The sequence below is a fragment of the Gadus chalcogrammus genome, chromosome 18, assembly GCF_026213295.1.
Source record: "Gadus chalcogrammus isolate NIFS_2021 chromosome 18, NIFS_Gcha_1.0, whole genome shotgun sequence".
In the NCBI taxonomy this organism is placed as follows: domain Eukaryota; kingdom Metazoa; phylum Chordata; class Actinopteri; order Gadiformes; family Gadidae; genus Gadus; species Gadus chalcogrammus.
The window spans coordinates 5,341,712-5,359,850 of NC_079429.1; the positions used below are offsets into that span (position 1 = coordinate 5,341,712).

The 18,139-nt window shown below is 46.9% G+C and overlaps 2 protein-coding genes across 3 annotated transcripts; both read right to left on the reverse strand.

Annotated features, from left to right (window-relative positions):
* fdxr (ferredoxin reductase) lies at nt 1-8,565 on the reverse strand. The gene is made up of 12 exons (XM_056577443.1): nt 8,068-8,565; nt 7,870-7,973; nt 6,925-7,020; nt 6,143-6,265; nt 5,851-5,964; nt 5,293-5,394; nt 4,806-4,913; nt 4,313-4,397; nt 2,813-3,012; nt 1,866-2,037; nt 1,168-1,341; nt 1-637 (listed from the first exon to the last, which is right to left on the reverse strand). The coding sequence occupies exons 1-12, from the start codon at nt 8,153-8,155 to the stop codon at nt 507-509; spliced, it is 1,497 nt and encodes a 498-aa protein (XP_056433418.1). The 5' UTR covers nt 8,156-8,565; the 3' UTR covers nt 1-506.
* An 87-nt stretch (nt 8,566-8,652) lies between these two features.
* Nucleotides 8,653-18,022, reverse strand: narf (nuclear prelamin A recognition factor). Of its 2 annotated transcripts, none has more exons than XM_056577446.1 (12): nt 17,717-18,022; nt 17,016-17,090; nt 16,848-16,904; nt 16,482-16,610; nt 15,704-15,836; nt 15,040-15,174; nt 13,555-13,673; nt 12,873-13,002; nt 11,998-12,073; nt 11,457-11,594; nt 10,548-10,705; nt 8,653-9,587 (listed from the first exon to the last, which is right to left on the reverse strand). In XM_056577446.1, exons 2-12 carry the CDS (start codon nt 17,070-17,072, stop codon nt 9,346-9,348), a joined length of 1,374 nt encoding a protein of 457 aa, XP_056433421.1. In that variant the 5' UTR covers nt 17,073-17,090; nt 17,717-18,022; the 3' UTR covers nt 8,653-9,345. The 2 variants fall into 2 exon arrangements, with proteins under 2 accessions (XP_056433421.1, XP_056433420.1); XM_056577445.1 differs by having other exon boundaries at nt 16,482-16,613.
* Nucleotides 18,023-18,139: the final 117 nt, after the last annotated feature.

Here is an 18,139-nt window from a genome sequence, read left to right on the forward strand (position 1 = left end):
CATTAAATTAAAATTGGATTTTATTATTTAAACAAAGAATCGACAAGTACAATTGTGAGGTGGGGAGCATATATCCATTAACATTAAACTGTCCACTGGTGTTCTTCTTCCTGCAGACATGAAGGAGCCGGTGTTTGAGTTCGTGCGGCCCCCCGTGTACCACCCAGCGCAGGTCAAGTTCCCCCACAGGCAGCCGCTCCGCTACCTGGACCGCTACCGTGAGGGCAAGGAGCACACCTACGGCATCTACTGAGCCCCACAGACAAACACATCTGGAGCTACCGCTGGACGACATGTTAATATAATAAATTGTTGTATTTGTATTGTATTGTCTTATTTTGGTCTGCATTACAACACAGTCCATGGTTTCATGCCATCTTATTCTTGTGGTAAACTGCGTTGAATCTCCATTGGGATGGTTCTCCACAGTCACATGTATTCATGTAGGTAGCAGCCTTTATTCATGTTTTGAAAGAGTCTTCAGAAATAGAAGGTAACTTTGGGGTTTAGGTCCGGGCGGTCTTCAGCATGTCCTCTACGTCCAGAAGCTTCTCCCGGGGTTTCCCCTGGGCCGCGCCCCTCCTCCTCTCCTCCTGGTTGATCTTCTCCCAGTCCGAGAAGGACACCGGCTTCACGCCTGCAACCAATCACACAGGAGAGATTAGATCATGTGACCTGGAGGTTCAAGCCCGCCATCTTGATGCGTGTTGACCAACACTTCCAGAATAACCAAGCGACACATTATTGGTGTGAACTGTGAAAAGGCACGAGATGTTCAAGTGTGTGAGACACTGCCATAATACATGTACTCCTCAATTCAACTTAATTAGATATTCCATTAAACCTTTTTGATCAAAGGTTCCCGAACCCAACTATCAAAGAAATGAGCCAAACGATTCCTAATGACAAAGGAGAGCTTTATGTTAGCGGTGCAATAGTAAGGGCAAAAACAGGTGCAGCTCATCAAGTTAATTAGGGATCTGCAAATGACTGGGCTCATTAACTGCATGAGGAACCCTTGACAGTGGCTTTTGTTTCTATGTTAAAACGACAAACCCCATTGCTAACTTCAATGATTAAAGAGTGAAATAGGATTATTTATTTAGCAAGTGAGGATTCTCTCACCCCTGCATTACACCAGATACTAGACGGAGAGCAGTACCCTACCTCTCTTGTCCAGCAGGGGGCCGATCCCCGTGGATCCAGGCTTGGCAGAGGTCGCGTCCAGGCAGCCAGAGGTGAGGTCCTCCACGACGCTGTGTGCTGTGTCGAAGCTGTCGTTCATGGTGGTGGCGATGACCCCGATGGGGCCAGTCTTCAGCCAGCCACTGCAATAAAGACCTGGGGGGACAGTAACTAAACATATCAATCCAAAATCTCAATTATATAGGAGATGTCAGACATGGGGGGAAAGCCATGTGCTCCACAACAAAGAAGAGAAAAAAGAAAAAATACATAAAGGATAAAATACAATACACAAATGTATGTAAATACATAAAACATTTGCTTTTTAAATCTATGCCTTTAACATAATAACAAGACAGCAGCCTGACAACATCTGCAAGAGAGGTTAAAGATCTAATGTTACCCAAAGCTATGCTAAAAAGGCGTGTCCTAGGAGCCTTTTCAGAACTCTCCACTGTGTGTTTCCTCCTTAAGCTATGGGGAGGGCTACCCAAAGCTTAAGGGTGTGAATGTAAGGAGCGGCCTCCTTAAACAAACTAGTTTGTACGAGGCATGGACCAACATTTCTGAACTACAACAGACCTGTAGATACATGCATGTCTCTGCAGGACACCTCCCCATGTGATTGCTGTAACACGTAGATATAAGCAGGTATCTGCAGGTCCCCCCCCCATGAGTACCTGCAGCCTGTTGGACCCGGCCCAGGCTATTTGGGACGATGGCCTTGCGGGGGTCAAAGGGCACGGCGGGGTCGATGGGGAGGCTCTTGTAGCCGATGCTGGTGATGACCAGACCGCAGTCCACGGTCTCCACCTCGCCCGTGGGCACGGCCACGGAGCTGTCCCCCGTACCCTGATCACACACATAAGTATAAACACCCCATCCATGGCCACTGTCTCAAACAAACCCTTTAATCCTCCGTGTCTTCACTTAATGTCACTATTCAAGGACCAAATAGAGCTCATGAGATTGAGCAGTCGTTACCTGACATGGGGGTGGAGAAGAATATGAATATTCACACTTATATAATAATGTTAATAATAATAATGTCCCTTTCATTGAGATTCCAAAAGCTGTGTGTGGAGACACTGGATTCAGAAACACATCCTGATGAGTTCGGTGAAATGGTTCGCTGTAACTAAAGGCTTCTGTGTCAGAGGTTAAGCATAGGGGTGGGAATCTGCAAAAATGTGACAATTCGATAGTGATATTTGAGCCACAAATCAATATTATTTATTCTTAACATATTGCGATACAGCATGTATTACAATTCGCTTCTGCGATATATTGCGATTCAGTAGGCTATCGCCTCAGTGACATTCTTAGCTCTTTCTGAGTTTGTAGGGAACTATTATTTTTGTTTGATCCAGGGAGTGTTCATTTGGGGGTATGACAACAACTTTGGGTCGTTACACCTCCTCAGGGGCCGCTAACTCTATATGGTACCTTGTGAGATGGGTTCTCAAGTTTGTCTTAGTCCCACAGTACTAAAAAAAAAGAAAAAAAAAAAAAAGACTGCAATACTTTATCGATAGAATTGCGTGCGCAAAATATCGCGATACTGAACAGAATACATTTTTCCCCCACCACTAGTTAAGGAGCCCAAGGGGAGCGAGTGTGTGCTCACCTCCAGGCGGTTCACGGCCAACCGGATCCCGGCCACGCGGGCGCCGTCAGGGCCGGCCAGGACCTCCAGGGGGCTGCGGAGGAAGCGGAGCCCCCAGGAGCGCGACGCCGCCTGCCGCCTCTGTCGCTCCTTCTCCGCGGGGGGGTCCACGGCCGTCTTCAGCATCAGCTCCGTCAGACGCTTCCGCGGCCGCGGGATCACTGCCGGGGGGGGGGGGCGACGCAGAGCTCAGACCGTGCAGGGCTCTCAAGTTTTGAACAGGGCGACGGCGACGGCGGCGGCAGGGGTGGGGGTTTGGTTTGGGTGGGGACGGGGGTCTGAACTGTACGGGTTAGGGTTAGGGTTAGTAACCTCACGCCCAATGCGTGAGCCTTGAGAGCTCTGCAGACGTATCCGTACTCAGTGATGTGCAGATGATGTACATACCAGGAGTGTTCAATTTGAGTTACGGTGACGCGACGTGACGCCAATCCGATCCTACACTCGTTCCTCCACTCGTTCCCTTACAACCACCTGACGTCCATTTAATAATCTATTTAATTTGAGGCAGCGGCTGCCGACTTGTTGTTTCTTCTGCGGAAAATGATTTGCCAATCATTTGTTAGCTTTTACTTTGCTCCCTTAATTTCAATGAAGGCAGCCAAAGTACGAATGCGTCGCATCACTTCAAGAGCCGCTGGTCGATCACCAATGGATACTTTGGTGTGTAATAGAGCTCAGCTATTCTTAGAAAGGAGATTATTCTTTTTACCATAAATCCAACTTTAGTCCTTAAACTGTTCTTAATGTTTTATCTGGAAAAATAAAGGTTAAATAAAAAAATAAAAATAAAGTCCCCCACAGCCCAGCCCTACGGTTAAAAAAGCTTGTTAAATTGAAATCATACTATAGTGGTATGTTCTAATCCCAATGACTGGTCCCTTACAAATGGTCCAAGAGGAGATGAGGATTAGGGGAGGAGGATCTCTAGCTTCTCCCGGTTAATTAAGAACTTTGACAGGCTCAAGGCTCCAAGGCCTCTGGTACACAAACACTCTGGCCCGTTTCCAGTCCTTCATCCACCGGGTCAAGATCAGAAACGCACATCAGAAGGTCGCACCAACGGCCTTGTCCCGGGGAATCTCGCATGTGGACATTCATCTGTAAAATGTGCTTGAAGAGCCCTGCATTTAAACAGGACCTACATACTCCCATTCAGACATCCCTAGCCGCCCACCTCGGCTGGAAACTCCATGCTGCACTCCTAGGATCAGCGAATGTTAGACAAACCAAACTACCAAGTCCACCCACTGAGACTAAATCAGCAACAGTATGAATACCGTTGTAATGTCCAGAGCTTTTCTTCAAAAATGGGATGGGCAGTATTTATTAAACACTTGGGGTGTAGTTTAACGAATAGTGTTGGTTTAATAAGAAAGCAGGCCAATGGGGTAGCAGAATAGGAGAATGATGTCCTGCTATGAGAGAAGTTAGTGGAGGGGTTAGAGGGACGGCCTGTACCTTTAAGAGCCTCGGCCACGCCCTCAAACTCTGAGGCGACCATCTCAGGTTTGGTGTCTGGCAGGTTCACCATCTCCCTCAGCTCCTAAGAATTTTAAAAGAACACAATCAAGTAACAGTACAAGGATTGAGCACCAAGATCAGACATGAACACTATCAAGTGTTTGTGTTCGATTTGTGTTTTACTTAGCATTGTGCAGCATCTTATCCTAGCTATCTCTGTTGTATACAGGGAATGGGTTAACCTAGCGATTGTTAGTGCTTGGCACTTGGTTCTATGAATATCCTTAGTGTAATGACAGCGATATATTGTTGTTTCTCTTTCTTCTGACAAATGTGCTTATTGTAAGTTGCTTTGGATAACAGCTTCTGCTAAACTCCCTGAATGTAAATGATTAGAATTTCACTTAATTACGTTTGACACAGGTTGTTTATACTTGTCCTTGCAGTGACGAGTGACCTAGTGCAGGTTTAGGGAGATGTGTGGGGGCACCTTGATAGTGCCGGCTATCTGCAGGGGTCCCCTCCGGCCCACAATTAGCACCCTGCGGACCTGGCTCTGGGCCAGGGCGTCCAGGGACCTCTGGGTGATGTCCGTCTTCTGCAGGGCACACGGCACGACAACGGTAAAGGGGCTGGAGATAAGATGGCTAATAGTCCTGGATCCGTTTGGACCAATCGGAGCATCTCTTCCCTTATTGGTTCTGGGAATCCATCTAACCCGTCAATCAGAGGTGCAGGGTGGGTTGATGGATCTTTGAGACTCTAGAATCTTAACAACAGCACCAATACCCACCCACTCACTAAGGAAAAGTAAGAGCAGGTTAGGCAAGTGCCAAGAACCAGCCATCGTCCACACACACATCCACAGCTAACAATTTTTATATAAATGACTACGTCTCCTGCTTTCATTGAGTTTTAACTGACTCAAGAATAGATTCTGTATCTTGCCCGGCTTTAGAGGAGATAGGGGCTCCTACCTTCAGCTCGTCGATGGGGGACAGCAGTATTCTGGCCACGTCCAACGCCACGTTACCCTGGCCCAGGATCACCGCCGTCTCGCAGTCCAGACCGGGGTTCAACTGGACCAGGGAGAGAAGATCACAGATTGTATACAGGCTGTATTTAAATAGCACTGTTCTAACCTGCAGTCTCTCAAAGCGCTTGACTACAAGTGCCTTACATTCACCCATTCATATGCACATATTCATACATGCATTCATAAAGCAACAATGCCGTCAAAGGGAACAGACTGCTAGTAGTAAGTGTTACATGTCTTGCTAAGGGATACCTACATTTACATCTAGATTTACATATAGGGCGTTGAGCAGACGCCTTTATCCAAAGCGTCTTACAACAGTTCATGAACACATTCACACAACGACTAACGACTGCGGAGTCAACCATGCAAGGTGACAACCATCTAACTAGCAACCTTACTGGCTACAAGTCAAACAGCTCTACCTGAGCTAAGCCGACACCGACAGACTCTCGGGGTTGAACCAGGATCTGCGGGGAGGGGGGGGGGGGCTGGTTACCTCTCTGTTGCTAGGCAACCCGTTGTACCAGCCCACAAAGTCCTTGGCAGGATAGACACCCTCCAGGTCCTCGCCTGGCACCCCCATGCTCCGGTTCCCCTCAGCGCCATAGCTCTGCGCACACACACACACACACACACACACACACACACACACACACACACACACACACACACACACACACACACACACACACACACACACACACACACACACACAGTAGAGTGATGGTTTTCTTATGGCTTTCTATTGAAGAACAGTGTGTCATCATCATTATTAAAGTGGTCCTCACCAGCACGACGGCATGGTAGGCCTCCCTCAGCTCCTCCACGCTCACGTCCGTCCCCACGTTCACGTTGCCGTAGTAACAGCATCGCGCATGACGGGCCGTCTGCGTGAACGTGCTGATGACGTTCTGGCGGGGGAGCGACGACAAAACCACGTCAAAGTTCTGGCCTTGCAGTGGCAAAATAACGGAATGTGGATGCTTTAATACGAATACTTAAAGTTACAGTGTGTAGGATTTAGTGCCATCTAGGGGTGAGGTCGCAGAATGCAACCGACTGAACTCCCTCTCCCCTCTAGTTCCAACGACTTAGGAGTTACGATGGCCTGTACTTCCAAAAGGATGTCATTGTCTGCGACAGCTTCGAGTAGTGTCATGTGATGAGGTTCCTACTTATTTAGTCTGTAAGAGTCAGTGCTTACAAATAAGACAGCGTTTATGATTCTTTTTTATGAAAAAAGTCTCCTTTCTAGAACCGCCCTGGTTTCCTCTAGAAACATGACGGTGCAACATTGCGAGCACCTCCACTCTAAGCTGAAAAAACATAAAACATTTCGGCCAAGTCCAACATATTTCTACACACTACAATCACCTTTAATACAAAATGAACCAAATCTTATATCAGTCCATGCAGGAGGGATTTTTGTCCAAGTATCCACTGGATGTGTGTGTGTGTGTGTGTGTGTGTGTGTGTGTGTGTGTGTGTGTGTGTGTGTGTGTGTGTGTGTGTGTGTGTGTGTGTGTGTGTGTGTGTGTGTGTGTGTGTGTGTGTACACAAGGACACAGACCTTGACTTCTGGGTGGTCTGGCGCTACGCCAAACCTCACCAGGCCGAAGGGGACAGGAAGTCGCTCGTAAATGTCCACCTGCACATCCTGGCAGGCCTGGGAGAGGTCAAAGGGCAAACGTATTCAGTAAGCTAACGTTTAAATCAGTCCACTTTCCTTAACTTATTTTGCTGCATCTCCTACTCAGCACCACCTGTGTCCATCAACTCGAACATAGTGTCCTTTATTCAAGATAAGAACATGACCACAAAAGTTTGGGGTCATCCAGACAATTTCATGTTTTCCATGAAAACTCACTTTCATTCTACAGTTTTCAGCTGTGCTAACATAATCGCACAAGGACTTTTTAATCGTCAATTAGCCTTTTAACACAGTTAGCTAAACAATGTCATGGTGGTTGTTGGAAATGGGCCTCTGTACTCCTGTGTAGATATTCCATAAAAAATCTGCCGTTTCCAAAACGTTGCCTTTCTTTAAAAAATAAGGACATTTCCAAGTGACCCCAAACTTTTGAATGGTAGTGTACGCATAACATGCAGTCCCTCATAACCTCCATCAGGTATCCTGCCTGTCCTGAGAGGTGAAGCATACTAAGGGCTGAGCATGTGATCACTGTCTCAAGGCTACAGGATGCCAACTAGCGATGTAAAATCTGCCTGGGCATGCTTGCTTTTATACATCTGTCCTATGTCAGCACATATGTAACCCTGTATGCCACTGACACTTTATACAGCACCTGATGCCGCAACGTATAGTTTGAGAGAGAAAGCAGTCTTGGGTTGTCCTTACATTATAAAGAGTGTACAACAAGACACACTCTCATAGTTTGTAAGGGGCGCAAGTTTACTTTGCTTCCCAGAAACGCAAACAAAGAAAATATAGTAATACACAGCACTAATAAAATAGTAAGTTATTAGTTAAATCCATTTAGTGGATAGTACTTGCCTTCAGCAGATGCTGAGCTGTATAGAAGCCTGCAGGACCACCTCCAACAACACAAACCTTCTGGTGGGCGGCTGAAGATGCAGATCTGGTGATCACTCTGACATCTGAGAAGGACCAACAAGAAGGTCTGGTTAGGGAAGATATGAATGGGAAGATTGGTGAGGTGAAGGTACCTCTATCAAGATAACTGTGTCTTACGGCCATTAAACCGGTTGATCCTTCTTCCAGAAGTCCAAAGTAGATTCAGAGCTGCTGCCTTGCTCAACAGGACCTGAGGGCTACTCATCTTCTTCAGGGAAACAGCATGGACTTTTTCCCGTTGCTGTTGTCTCCTCCCTCACTCTCTCTCTCTGTGGGATCGCTTCAGCTCCCTGCTGTCCAACTGTCAGCCGGGGTCACTGGGAGGGGAGCTCTGATCCCGGCTCTTCTCAGCTCTGATCCCGCAGAGGAAACGTAAAATATAAAGGCACTATTTCACACTCTATTTTCGTATATAGTTTAATTGGTTAATTTGTTTACACAACGATTGAAATGTGACAGGCGGTGTTACGGCGAGGATCGTCCGTGTATCAACGAAGTCCTAGTTCCGCGTTCATGACGTTCCGTCTCCAGTCGTAAATCTCAACCTCCTTCCACCCAAGACTCCTCCCCCAAATCCACCCCTCCACCTCAGATCGACTCCTCCTCCACTCCACTCCTCCTCAGTAGAATAAAATCATCCTAAAACTGAGACCCCCACATCAACTCATCCACCTCAAATAGAGTTTATGCAATCCTATGATCATTAAAATGTGACAAAATGTATTTTGTCACTCCGCTCTCTCTCACTCTGCCTCTCAAACACACACACGTAAATTTGGCTTATAAATTAATATATGGCAAGAATTTATAATGATTTGGAAGTTTAATATTGATTTTGTTCATTCAACTGTAAGGATCATGTAAACAGATAACAAACATGTTTTACTAGTTTGTACAAAAATAAATAAATGACATGACAAAAGATGAAGACATTTACCTATGGCAATCTTTCCTCTTATTTAATTGTACTGGATGGATTAACAAAAAAAACCTTACATAGGCTGGTTAAAGTCACTTAGGAAAACCAAAATAGCATATCCATTTTGACATCAGTGCATACACAGAGTTAGAATCAAGGTACACCTGTCTATTGCTTAAAAGATGAAGGGTCCGTCCATTCACTGAAACCATGTGTTACAGCTGCATCTGAATGTTGTGGAAGGGGTGGTATGTAGATTGTAGACTTTACTTTCTCTCTCCAGGGGGATTACAAGTTATTCGGTTGGGAGACATCGCCTCCCGGTGGACAAAGGAACAAACGGCACGCTTGAAAATGTCCACTTCAGAGCGGCATTGCTCCCGAGAAAGAGTTGAGAGGAATCTTCTCGAAGTGTCTCGTGTCTCCCTCCTTCCAACGATGTCGCCTTAGCCCCGCTCACCGCCGTGCGTGTGATGTCACCACTGCATGTGCGGCGTGGGGGCGTGGCTCAGGTCCCGGTACTGGGTCCGTAGCGTGGCGCCGGCCTGCACCGAGTCCTGGCCCTCCAGCCATTCCTGGTAGAGGGTGTGCAGGGCGGGGTTGACCTCGGGCAGGGCCACGGGCAGGCTGATGTAGGCGTCCTCCATCTGCTGCACCAGCGCCTTGTCCGGCCTCCCGGCGGCGTCACCCCCCGCCTGGCCACGCCCGCTCAGGCAACCTGGGGGCCAGACGACACGGAGGTTACATGGAGGGGCTGAGTGACGAGAGATTGACCTCCATAACCCTTAGAAGAATAATACTAATACATTTCATTTTAAAAGCGCCTTTCAAGGTACCCAAGGACAGTGCACAAGTAAAGTGCATATACTCAATAAAAGTACATGCATAGTCAATAGCAGTCACACACATGATCAGATAACATTGGCAATATGGACATAGTACACACAGAGAGGGATAAGAAAGAGAAAAAGTGTACAGGACGAACATGGACACAGGCTGGTCACATTTAAAGATGTAGAGATGAAAACAAGTAAGATAGGGGGAAATAAAAAGAGGTAGTGCAAGTCGAGTCAGAAGGTGGAAAGGAAAGCTGAACGGAAATGTTCAGCTTCTACAGTGTTGGCCACATCGAAACTGGAGAGGTATTAATCATGTAGAGATGAAGCGGACGCTGGTGGCTGTGAGGATGTTTGAATCCCTGAAGAAGGAGGTCATCTTCCAACCCTAATCAGCACAGGCCCATCCCGATGCCTCACCATGCCTGCTGATTAATGCCATTCATTTAAAAGCCTAAATCTCTGAGTCACTTGGGCGACTTCTAAGGAACTTAACTGTGAACACCTTTTAAAATTATCCTTAAAACATACCTGTTTAACATTCTCTCAATCCATAAAAAAAAACAATATATTTTTTAATTGAATTGTACCGTTAAGCACCCTGCATTGCAAGTTTTCACGGAAGTCGCTGTATAAATAAAGTTTGATTTGATTTGAAACACGTCGCCCCTGGCCGTACATACGTCTGTACACATACGGTTCAGAGCTGGTTTGAACCAGCTCCATCGTGGTCCATCTTAAGGACCGCGATGGAAACAAGCCTTTGGGCTTCATTGTGTTTTTCATCCTTTTGAACGCCTCTTGTTGATTGTGGTTCAATAAAGTTTCCAATCGGTCCTGACCTCCAGGGCAGGACAGCACCTCCACCAGCTGGTACGGCACACGGCCCTTCCTGATGCGCTGCACCAGCGTCTGGATGTTCCGGAAGCCGTAGACGGCGGCGAACTGCAGCAGCGTCTCGCCGTCCCGCTCCAGGGTCACCTCCTGGAAGTCCCGGTTCCTATGGCAACCGAGGGGGGAAAGTTCGCAGACTCAATGGACGGGAACTGAACCTGCACACGCTTTATCCTGCACCTGCGCGTACCAAATCAGGCTTTAGATTTGTCATCGAAAGTCTGATAGCAGACGAGCTCATAACTGGGTGAACTGGGTAGTTTCAATTCCTTTCGCGCCATGTTTGTTTCAACCGATCACGTTGCTGGAGGCGGGGTCCGGCAAGCGCTTAAACTCGGGCCGTCAGTCGTGATCTTTCCGAGGTTCACAACGTACTTGGAGAAAGTGTCTGTAAAGGTTTCAAATCAACACTGTCTGGGCTGGCCGCTGTAGAACTACACCTAATAGATCTCCTTCGGGAACTTCACCCACTTCTCCCACCGGGTGGGATAGCTGGGCTCCCAAAAGGCTGCGATTCAATTATTATTTTTTTGGGGGGATTTCTTACCGTTACTGACTGTAGATCAGTAAGATTTATATTTATTCTTCTTTTACAATTCAATAGTTGAATAAAGATGATATAATATCAATGAATCTCAACACGTCGTCCTGTCCTAAAGGAAAGAGCAGTTTATATGTTGACTGCTTCCAGTGTTGCGTTGGTCTTAGAATAATTTATTGCTTTTTTAGTTAATAATACTAAACATAAGGAACTTTATTAAAAAAATAAAAAAACGCATATTAAATCGCAATAGAAATATTTGGCAAAATAATCGCAATTCGATTATTTCCCCAAATGGTTCAGCCCTAGTACCCACCTGAGGGTCTTGTAGGTGACCTCGGTGACGTCCAGGCCAAACAGCTCCTTGGCGGCGTGCTTGAAGACGTGCTCCAGGAAGCCCTCCGAGGTGCGGCCCTCGTACCTCACGGGCGCCGTGTCGCCCACCTCCCCCAGCCTGACAGACAGACGGCCAGAGAGAGACAGACAGGTTCACAGTGGGCACACATGGGGACACGGCCACAGTGACTAGCTGGTGTGAATGTTGAACGGACTGCATTTATGCAGCGCTCTTCTAACCAGTGGCCACTCAAAGCGCTTTATTACAATATCGCCGAAACATTGTCCCAATCATACACAGATTCACACACTGACGGCAGTGTCAGCCGTGCACGGTGACAGCCAGCTCGTCAGGAGCATTTAGGGTGAGGTGTCTCGCTCAGGGACACCTCGACACTCAGCTAGGAGGAGCCGGGGATCGAACTAGCAACCTTCCGGTTACCAGCCAACCCCGCTCTACCTCCTGAGCCACATGCCGCCCAATAGAGAGGAACCCAGTGTGGAAGAGAAGGACCACTCACACGTGGTCGAGTGGAACGGAGTCCAGCTCCGCCACGGACACCTTCATCCGGCGCTCCATCATGTCATAGACCTCCGCTGAAACACAAGAAGCACGTTCAAAACCTCCAGAACCCTCAGAGCCGTTGATGAGGTCTTTCCTTTGAACCATCATCTCAGGTGATCCTCAAATGAACCGAACGAGTTTACTGCAAACGTGTTTACGTTAAATTAATCATTTGACAGCAGAGTTTGTTCTTTCAATGATTGATGAAACATCCAGCGAGCAGTTTGCGGTTTGTTTCAAAGGAGTTTAGTGGGAGAGATGTTGAAATGAGATGAAAGTGTTTCATGTAGGCAGAGCAGTTGAGCGTGTACTGTCATAGCGAGGCAGGAGTCAGAGTGAAAGAGAAAGAGATAAAGTATACAGGGGTCCATGTCAGCGTGACAACACCCTTGTGATGTTTGCAGAATAGGGAACAGGCAGGGTTTTGGGGTTGAAGAATTCTGAGACTGAGGTTGTGAAAACCAAAAAAACATGCCAGTGATTATATTGAAAGTATCCCGTTTTAATTGTATTTTTGTATGCATTACTTCTAGTCATGGTTTGAAGAAATACACTGGTATAATAGAATACCCAAAGCTGCCCTTTGCCCACTTTGTTTAGATTAAATCCTGTTTTGATTGAGTCTCACAGTTCTCATTCGTTCGGCTGTATAGTAATGTCCAGCAGTCAAACAAATGCACAACAACATGAGGCTCGGACAAAACACTATTTAGATGAAAAAGAAGTGGGTCGAGCAAACATGGCTGACTGCTGTCGGTGAGTGAGTGAGTGAGTGAGCGAGTGCGCGATTGAGTGTTTGAGCGAACGAGCGTGCGTGCGTGCGAGGCAGACCTGAGGTGAGCACACAGTCCACATAGCGGCTGTCCAGCAGGCTGCTGTAGAACTCCTCTCGGACGGCCTCCAGCTTCTTGTCGAAGCAGGGCGCCAGCACCACGTGGAACACCTTCTCCGCGCTCAGCTTCTGGAGGACAGAGAGGAGACGAAGACATCAGGCCCCTTCTGACACACAAATAACTGAAAACTTCAGGAGAAGAATCATATAGTTATTATCACAAGGAGGAATAATAAGCAACTTTAGAATTTAGACGGTTTGTCCATACTTTAGCATTTATGTAAGCATCTATTCCTGTTTTCCTGATCACTAGTTTGTATTTGTATGTATTGTATTATATCCTGTGTCTTCCACTGCTGTAACACAGGAATTTCCCCTTCGGGATTGATAAAGTTGTATCTATCTATTGATCTATCTATGACCTCAGTAAGGTAGCTTCTGGATATGCAAAAGTTGGACTACAACACACATACTTATTTGATCAAATGACTGAGTTATTTGTTAATATTAGTAACTAATAAATCAGATACACAAGAGAAATTACTAATCAATCATCAACCCCTTTATATAACGTTGATAACGACATTCCTCAAGGTTTAAACATTAAGAGAACCACGGCAGTGATGCAGTGTGTTGTCTCTCTGCTTGTTGTTGTGACTCATTGTAGTTCAGAGCTCCTACCTGCTGCTGGGAGATGTAGTCTTTGACCAGGCAGCCCATGATCTGCTGGGGAGACCTGGCTGTGCAGATGTGTGGGGTGACCAGATTGCCCAGCACGCGCTCTGCATACCGGATCCAACCTACAGACACACACACTTTTAATTAGTTACATTATTGTGAAATTACACTGGCCTTTTCAAACCAGAAGTATTGTAATACTTTTGTAACCCAAATGTAGCTACCTGTTCAAATTAAGCAGCATATTTTCCTTAAGTATAGAAAGGCGTAGAGAACAATGTCGAATGAACTAGAAACCTTTACTATGATTATATAGCTGCCTCTACCCTTGAACCTTATATTTTATCTATTGTACATGAAGCTCTCAATGACGGTTCTTCATAGAATAAAGGTTAGATCAAATAAAGTAGATAAATAAACTACACAGTGTATGTGTTTAGTGTGTGTGTGTTTGTGTATGCGTATGTATGTTTGTATGTATGGATGTGTATGTCCGTGTCCATATCTCCGGTGGAGGGTGTGGTGGGGCCAGAACAGTATCTCTAGCCAACAGCTTTCTCTCCCCCTCATATCTCTGCTCTGAGCTCTAAAGAAAGGAAGACCTGTATTTAGCAAATCCATTTGATAACGGGCCCGACCTTGAACACACAAAGAGCCACTTTGGGCAGAGCCTTGAGGAGGCACGCAGGGTTCAGAACGAACCAGAAGGGGGGAGGTTCCCACGTTCAGAGCGCACAGGCCCCCGTCCCGACTGCCCCCGGGCACCGAGCTCTGAGCACTGTTTACCAGGAGCCCAGTGTAATCCCTCTGTTGTGGGCCAATTATCCACAATGTAAAGCGAAGGTGGCCCCCCAAAGGTTTGATCCCAAGCTCTAACTGATACTAAAAGGCAGTCCCAACCGGGACTGGCAAACTGCATATGTGTATGTTTATCTTAAAAGATAGATAGATGGTTAATGGTAAATGGACTGCAGTTTTATAGCGCATTTCTAACCAGTGGCCACTCACAGCTCTTTACAATACTGCCTAACATTCACCTATTCATACACCCATTCATACACCAACGGCAGAGTCAACCATGCAAAGCGACAGCCAGCTCGTCGGGAGCAGTCAGGGTGAGGCGTCTTTCTCAGGGACACCTCGAACTAGCATCTTCCGGTAGCCAGCCAACCCGCTCTAGCTCCTGAGCTACATGCCGCCCATACATTTCTCTACATCCATCCATCCTTCCATCCATACACACACAAGCCATTTTGAATGTCTTTATTAGGATCAACAAGTGATTGTCAAGATCTAAATCACAATCCAACTTTTTTTTAACCCAAAGGCCAAATTAATTTGACCATCTCCATCTGGGGATTCCGCCCCTGCATCCCAATAAAACACAGCCGTCTGACCGAGTGGAACCACGGGACAGGTGTACGTTGTGAGGGTTTACCTGGGCAGGAGGAGGTGACCACGGGACAGGTGTACGTTGTGAAGGCGTACCTGGGCAGGAGGAGGTGAACATGGGCAGGGCCTGCGAGTCGTGGTGTCTCCGTCGGTACCTCTGGACAAATTCCCGTTGGCTCTCCAGGATGCTGAAGCCCGCGGCCACCGTGGTGTCGAACACATACTGCACACCTGCAGAGACACACACACAGGTTACAACACATACTGCACACCTGTAGACACACACAGGTTACAACAACACATACTGCACACCTGCAGAGGTTATTAGCATCACCAAGCAAGGAGTCAAGCTCATTCAGGAGAGTTGTAGTGCCGGATTTCCCCCGCAATTGTTGACATAAAGGTTATGGTTTCTAGAGTTTCGACAGAAAGTCACCCATGATTGTTTTTCCTCAAGTCGCAGGCGAAAGAAGCATTCCAAGTGTTATCATCAAGGTTTTGTTTTATATCCGTGTTTATCTCCAAGCTTGTGCACGTGAACTTCCCAAGTCTGGAGACTGCGGATGCAAGTCTATTGTTGATGCATGAATGCAGGCTCAACTACGTACATAACGTGCAGCCCTAGGGATGTTGTGACATCATGGAACTCAAGTATGAAAGAGGCGAGTCCACTCGCTCTAAATTGCTCCCACTTTCACAGATAAAAACAACGTCAACCTTCCGATCGCCCTCCGATCCTCGTCCCCATCATGGAACTCACCCAGGCTCTTGAGGAAGCCACAGAGCTTGCGGGTGGCCTCTGCGATGTCCAGGTCAAACTTCACGGCAAAGAAAGGCAAGGACTGAGGACACAGCGACACCACCAGCACCTTGTGTTCAGCCGCATCGCACTTCTGGAACCACGACAGGGGAAGAGAAAGCATTGTTTACTTAAAGCACATTGTGAAAGTAACAACAAACCTCATGTTTCCGTTCAAGATGGTACAAGTTGTTCCCATGCTGAAATGGCTACCGATATAACACGACAAGAACATAAAAAAATGGTTAATTCATTATTAATCAGTACCAACCCTAACAAATCTGTAGAAAATGTTTGACATAAAAAGCCCTGAATAACTGTTGAAAGTCAATCAACCATGTAATGCAAACAGCATAGCGTTGGTAAACAATAGAGCTTATAAAATGAATTATGTGCCATTCCAATAAGTCATGCCGGCGCAAAGTATAGATTACACTATTAAGGTAAAAAGATACAATAAGTGCGTACTTTAAGTGCCATGACGTACAACATACAATAAGTGCGTAAGAGGAGTGTGAGGTGTGTGTGTGTGTGTGGGTGGTGTGTGTGTGTGTGAGGTGTGTGTGTGTGAGGTGTGTGTGTGTGAGGTGTGTGTGTGTGTGGTGTGTGGGTGAGGTGTGAGGTGTGAGGTGTGAGGTGTGAGGTGTGAGGTGTGTGTGTGTGTGTGTGTGTGTGTGTGTGTGTGCAGAGTCTAGGTATACTCTGAACACGCGAGTCTTGAGTCTTGAGGGGGAGTCACCTTGTTCAGCGCCAGAATGCGGTTGAGCTCCTCCAGGTTCTGCTGGCCGATCTTCAGGCTCTCCTCCTCAGACACACAGCCGTCGCACGAGAGACACGCGCTCAGCAGCGGCTGGGAGTCCCTGCTCGCCTGCAGCAGGGGGGAGACAAGGGGAGACAAGGGGAGACCGGGGGAGACAGTTATGACAAGGTTATGTGGACTTTGAATTAATACTTTGTCATTTCACATGCAGGCAAACTATTTGCTGGTTGTGTATTAATTCTAAGACACACTCTACTCAGTAAAAAAAAAATCGCAAACCAAAATACGTAAAAACATTTTTTTTTACTAATCAATCAATAAAGTAGAATAATGAACGGTTCTTACCTCGCCGTTGGCCTCATGGTGCTCCTCGGCCGTAACTCCGTCGTTCTTCTTGTTACACTGCAGTCATTTAAACCGTTAGCCACCGATAGCAAAACACGTTTTTGAAAATATGACAAGAGAATCAAACAGGAAACTGAAGGCAAAATTGGAGCCTGCTTGGCCTTTCACCTGCTTGGTACAGTTTTCACACTTCTCCTTCCTCTTGGCTGAGGCGGCCTCAGACATTTTTCCACCCACAGTTCTCTGTGAAGTGAGAAACACACACACAGGCATTCATGACAACCTCGTTATACAGCTTCCCACCACCATTCTTCTCTCCGAGTAGCGACAGGACGATTGTACTTTGCTGCTCGGAATAGAGACACCCTGCTGTGACTGTGACTGGGGACAACCACCCATCTCAGCCAGCCTGCTTATCTGAACCAGGGCAGCAGCAGCTGCCTTTATAGCGGAAAGGCAGTGGACTGCAGGAAGGCACTGAAGGCAGAGCGGTTTTTATCATCATCACAACTCCGTGACTCAGTGCAATTACAGTGTGGTGAGAGATACACAGTAGATTATTTACATCACATTGAGGAGCGAGTCAACACGACGGGGACTGACGTCAGTGGCTGGTGTGTGTGAGAAATACCTAGGCCCAGCTACAATGCAGACAATATGTCATTATAGCCATCAAGGAACAGTGTCCCCACAAGACATATTCATGACCAAATCCCGCATAGGGAGATAATAGATTTAGTAATGACTGCAGCAATATGAAAAGCTGCAGTTGTGAAACAAACTCATTGTCATCGTCATCATCATATCAGCCAGGAGATTTCGGCTGCAGAAACGAGCCAACAAATGATGAACAGTCAGGGACAACTCACCGGTTGACTTTGAATATTCTTCCTCGGCCCAGGGCACCAGGTGGTGAAGGAGATGCATGAGTCAATGATCAGGAGGTCAGTGCCATCCCTGAGAGCAGGTGACCAGAGGCACTCACACCCCCACCGCTCAGTAAAACCACACCGCTGACTCACACACGGTGGACGGAGTCCCTGGCAGTCCCTGTTACCGGTGTGCAGTCCGTCGGCCTGTCCTTCCAGGTCTTTTGGGTAATTTGGCAGACACTCGTTACGTGCATGGTTCGGCGCTCAGCAGCACGTAGCCATTGTGTGTCCCGGCGTATCCAGTGCGCCTGCGCGTACTACATAACATTAAGTATTGCACTGAACTGCACAAAAAAATATTTATTTTTTAAATAATAAAGCTGGGTATTTTCTTACAGCTTTCGGGCAGGTGGATTTATT

What these genes read in the sequence shown, in the direction of transcription:
- fdxr (XM_056577443.1), bottom strand. Translation starts at nt 8,155, where the DNA reads ATGAGTAGCCCTCAGGTCCTGTTGAGCAAGGCAGCAGCTCTGAATCTA. An exon ending in AGATAGCCGGCACTATCAAG is followed by an intron (nt 4,398 to 4,805) that starts GTGCCCCCACAC and finishes TAAAATTCTTAG; the next exon opens with GAGCTGAGGGAGATGGTGAA. An exon ending in TGGCCGTGAACCGCCTGGAG is followed by an intron (nt 2,038 to 2,812) that starts GTGAGCACACAC and finishes GTGTGTGATCAG; the next exon opens with GGTACGGGGGACAGCTCCGT.
- narf (XM_056577445.1), bottom strand. Translation starts at nt 17,072, where the DNA reads ATGTCTGAGGCCGCCTCAGCCAAGAGGAAGGAGAAGTGTGAAAACTGT. An exon ending in GTGAAAACTGTACCAAGCAG is followed by an intron (nt 16,905 to 17,015) that starts GTGAAAGGCCAA and finishes AAATGACTGCAG; the next exon opens with TGTAACAAGAAGAACGACGG. An exon ending in GGTGCTGTCCTGCCCTGGAG is followed by an intron (nt 9,588 to 10,547) that starts GTCAGGACCGAT and finishes TCTGGCCCCCAG; the next exon opens with GTTGCCTGAGCGGGCGTGGC.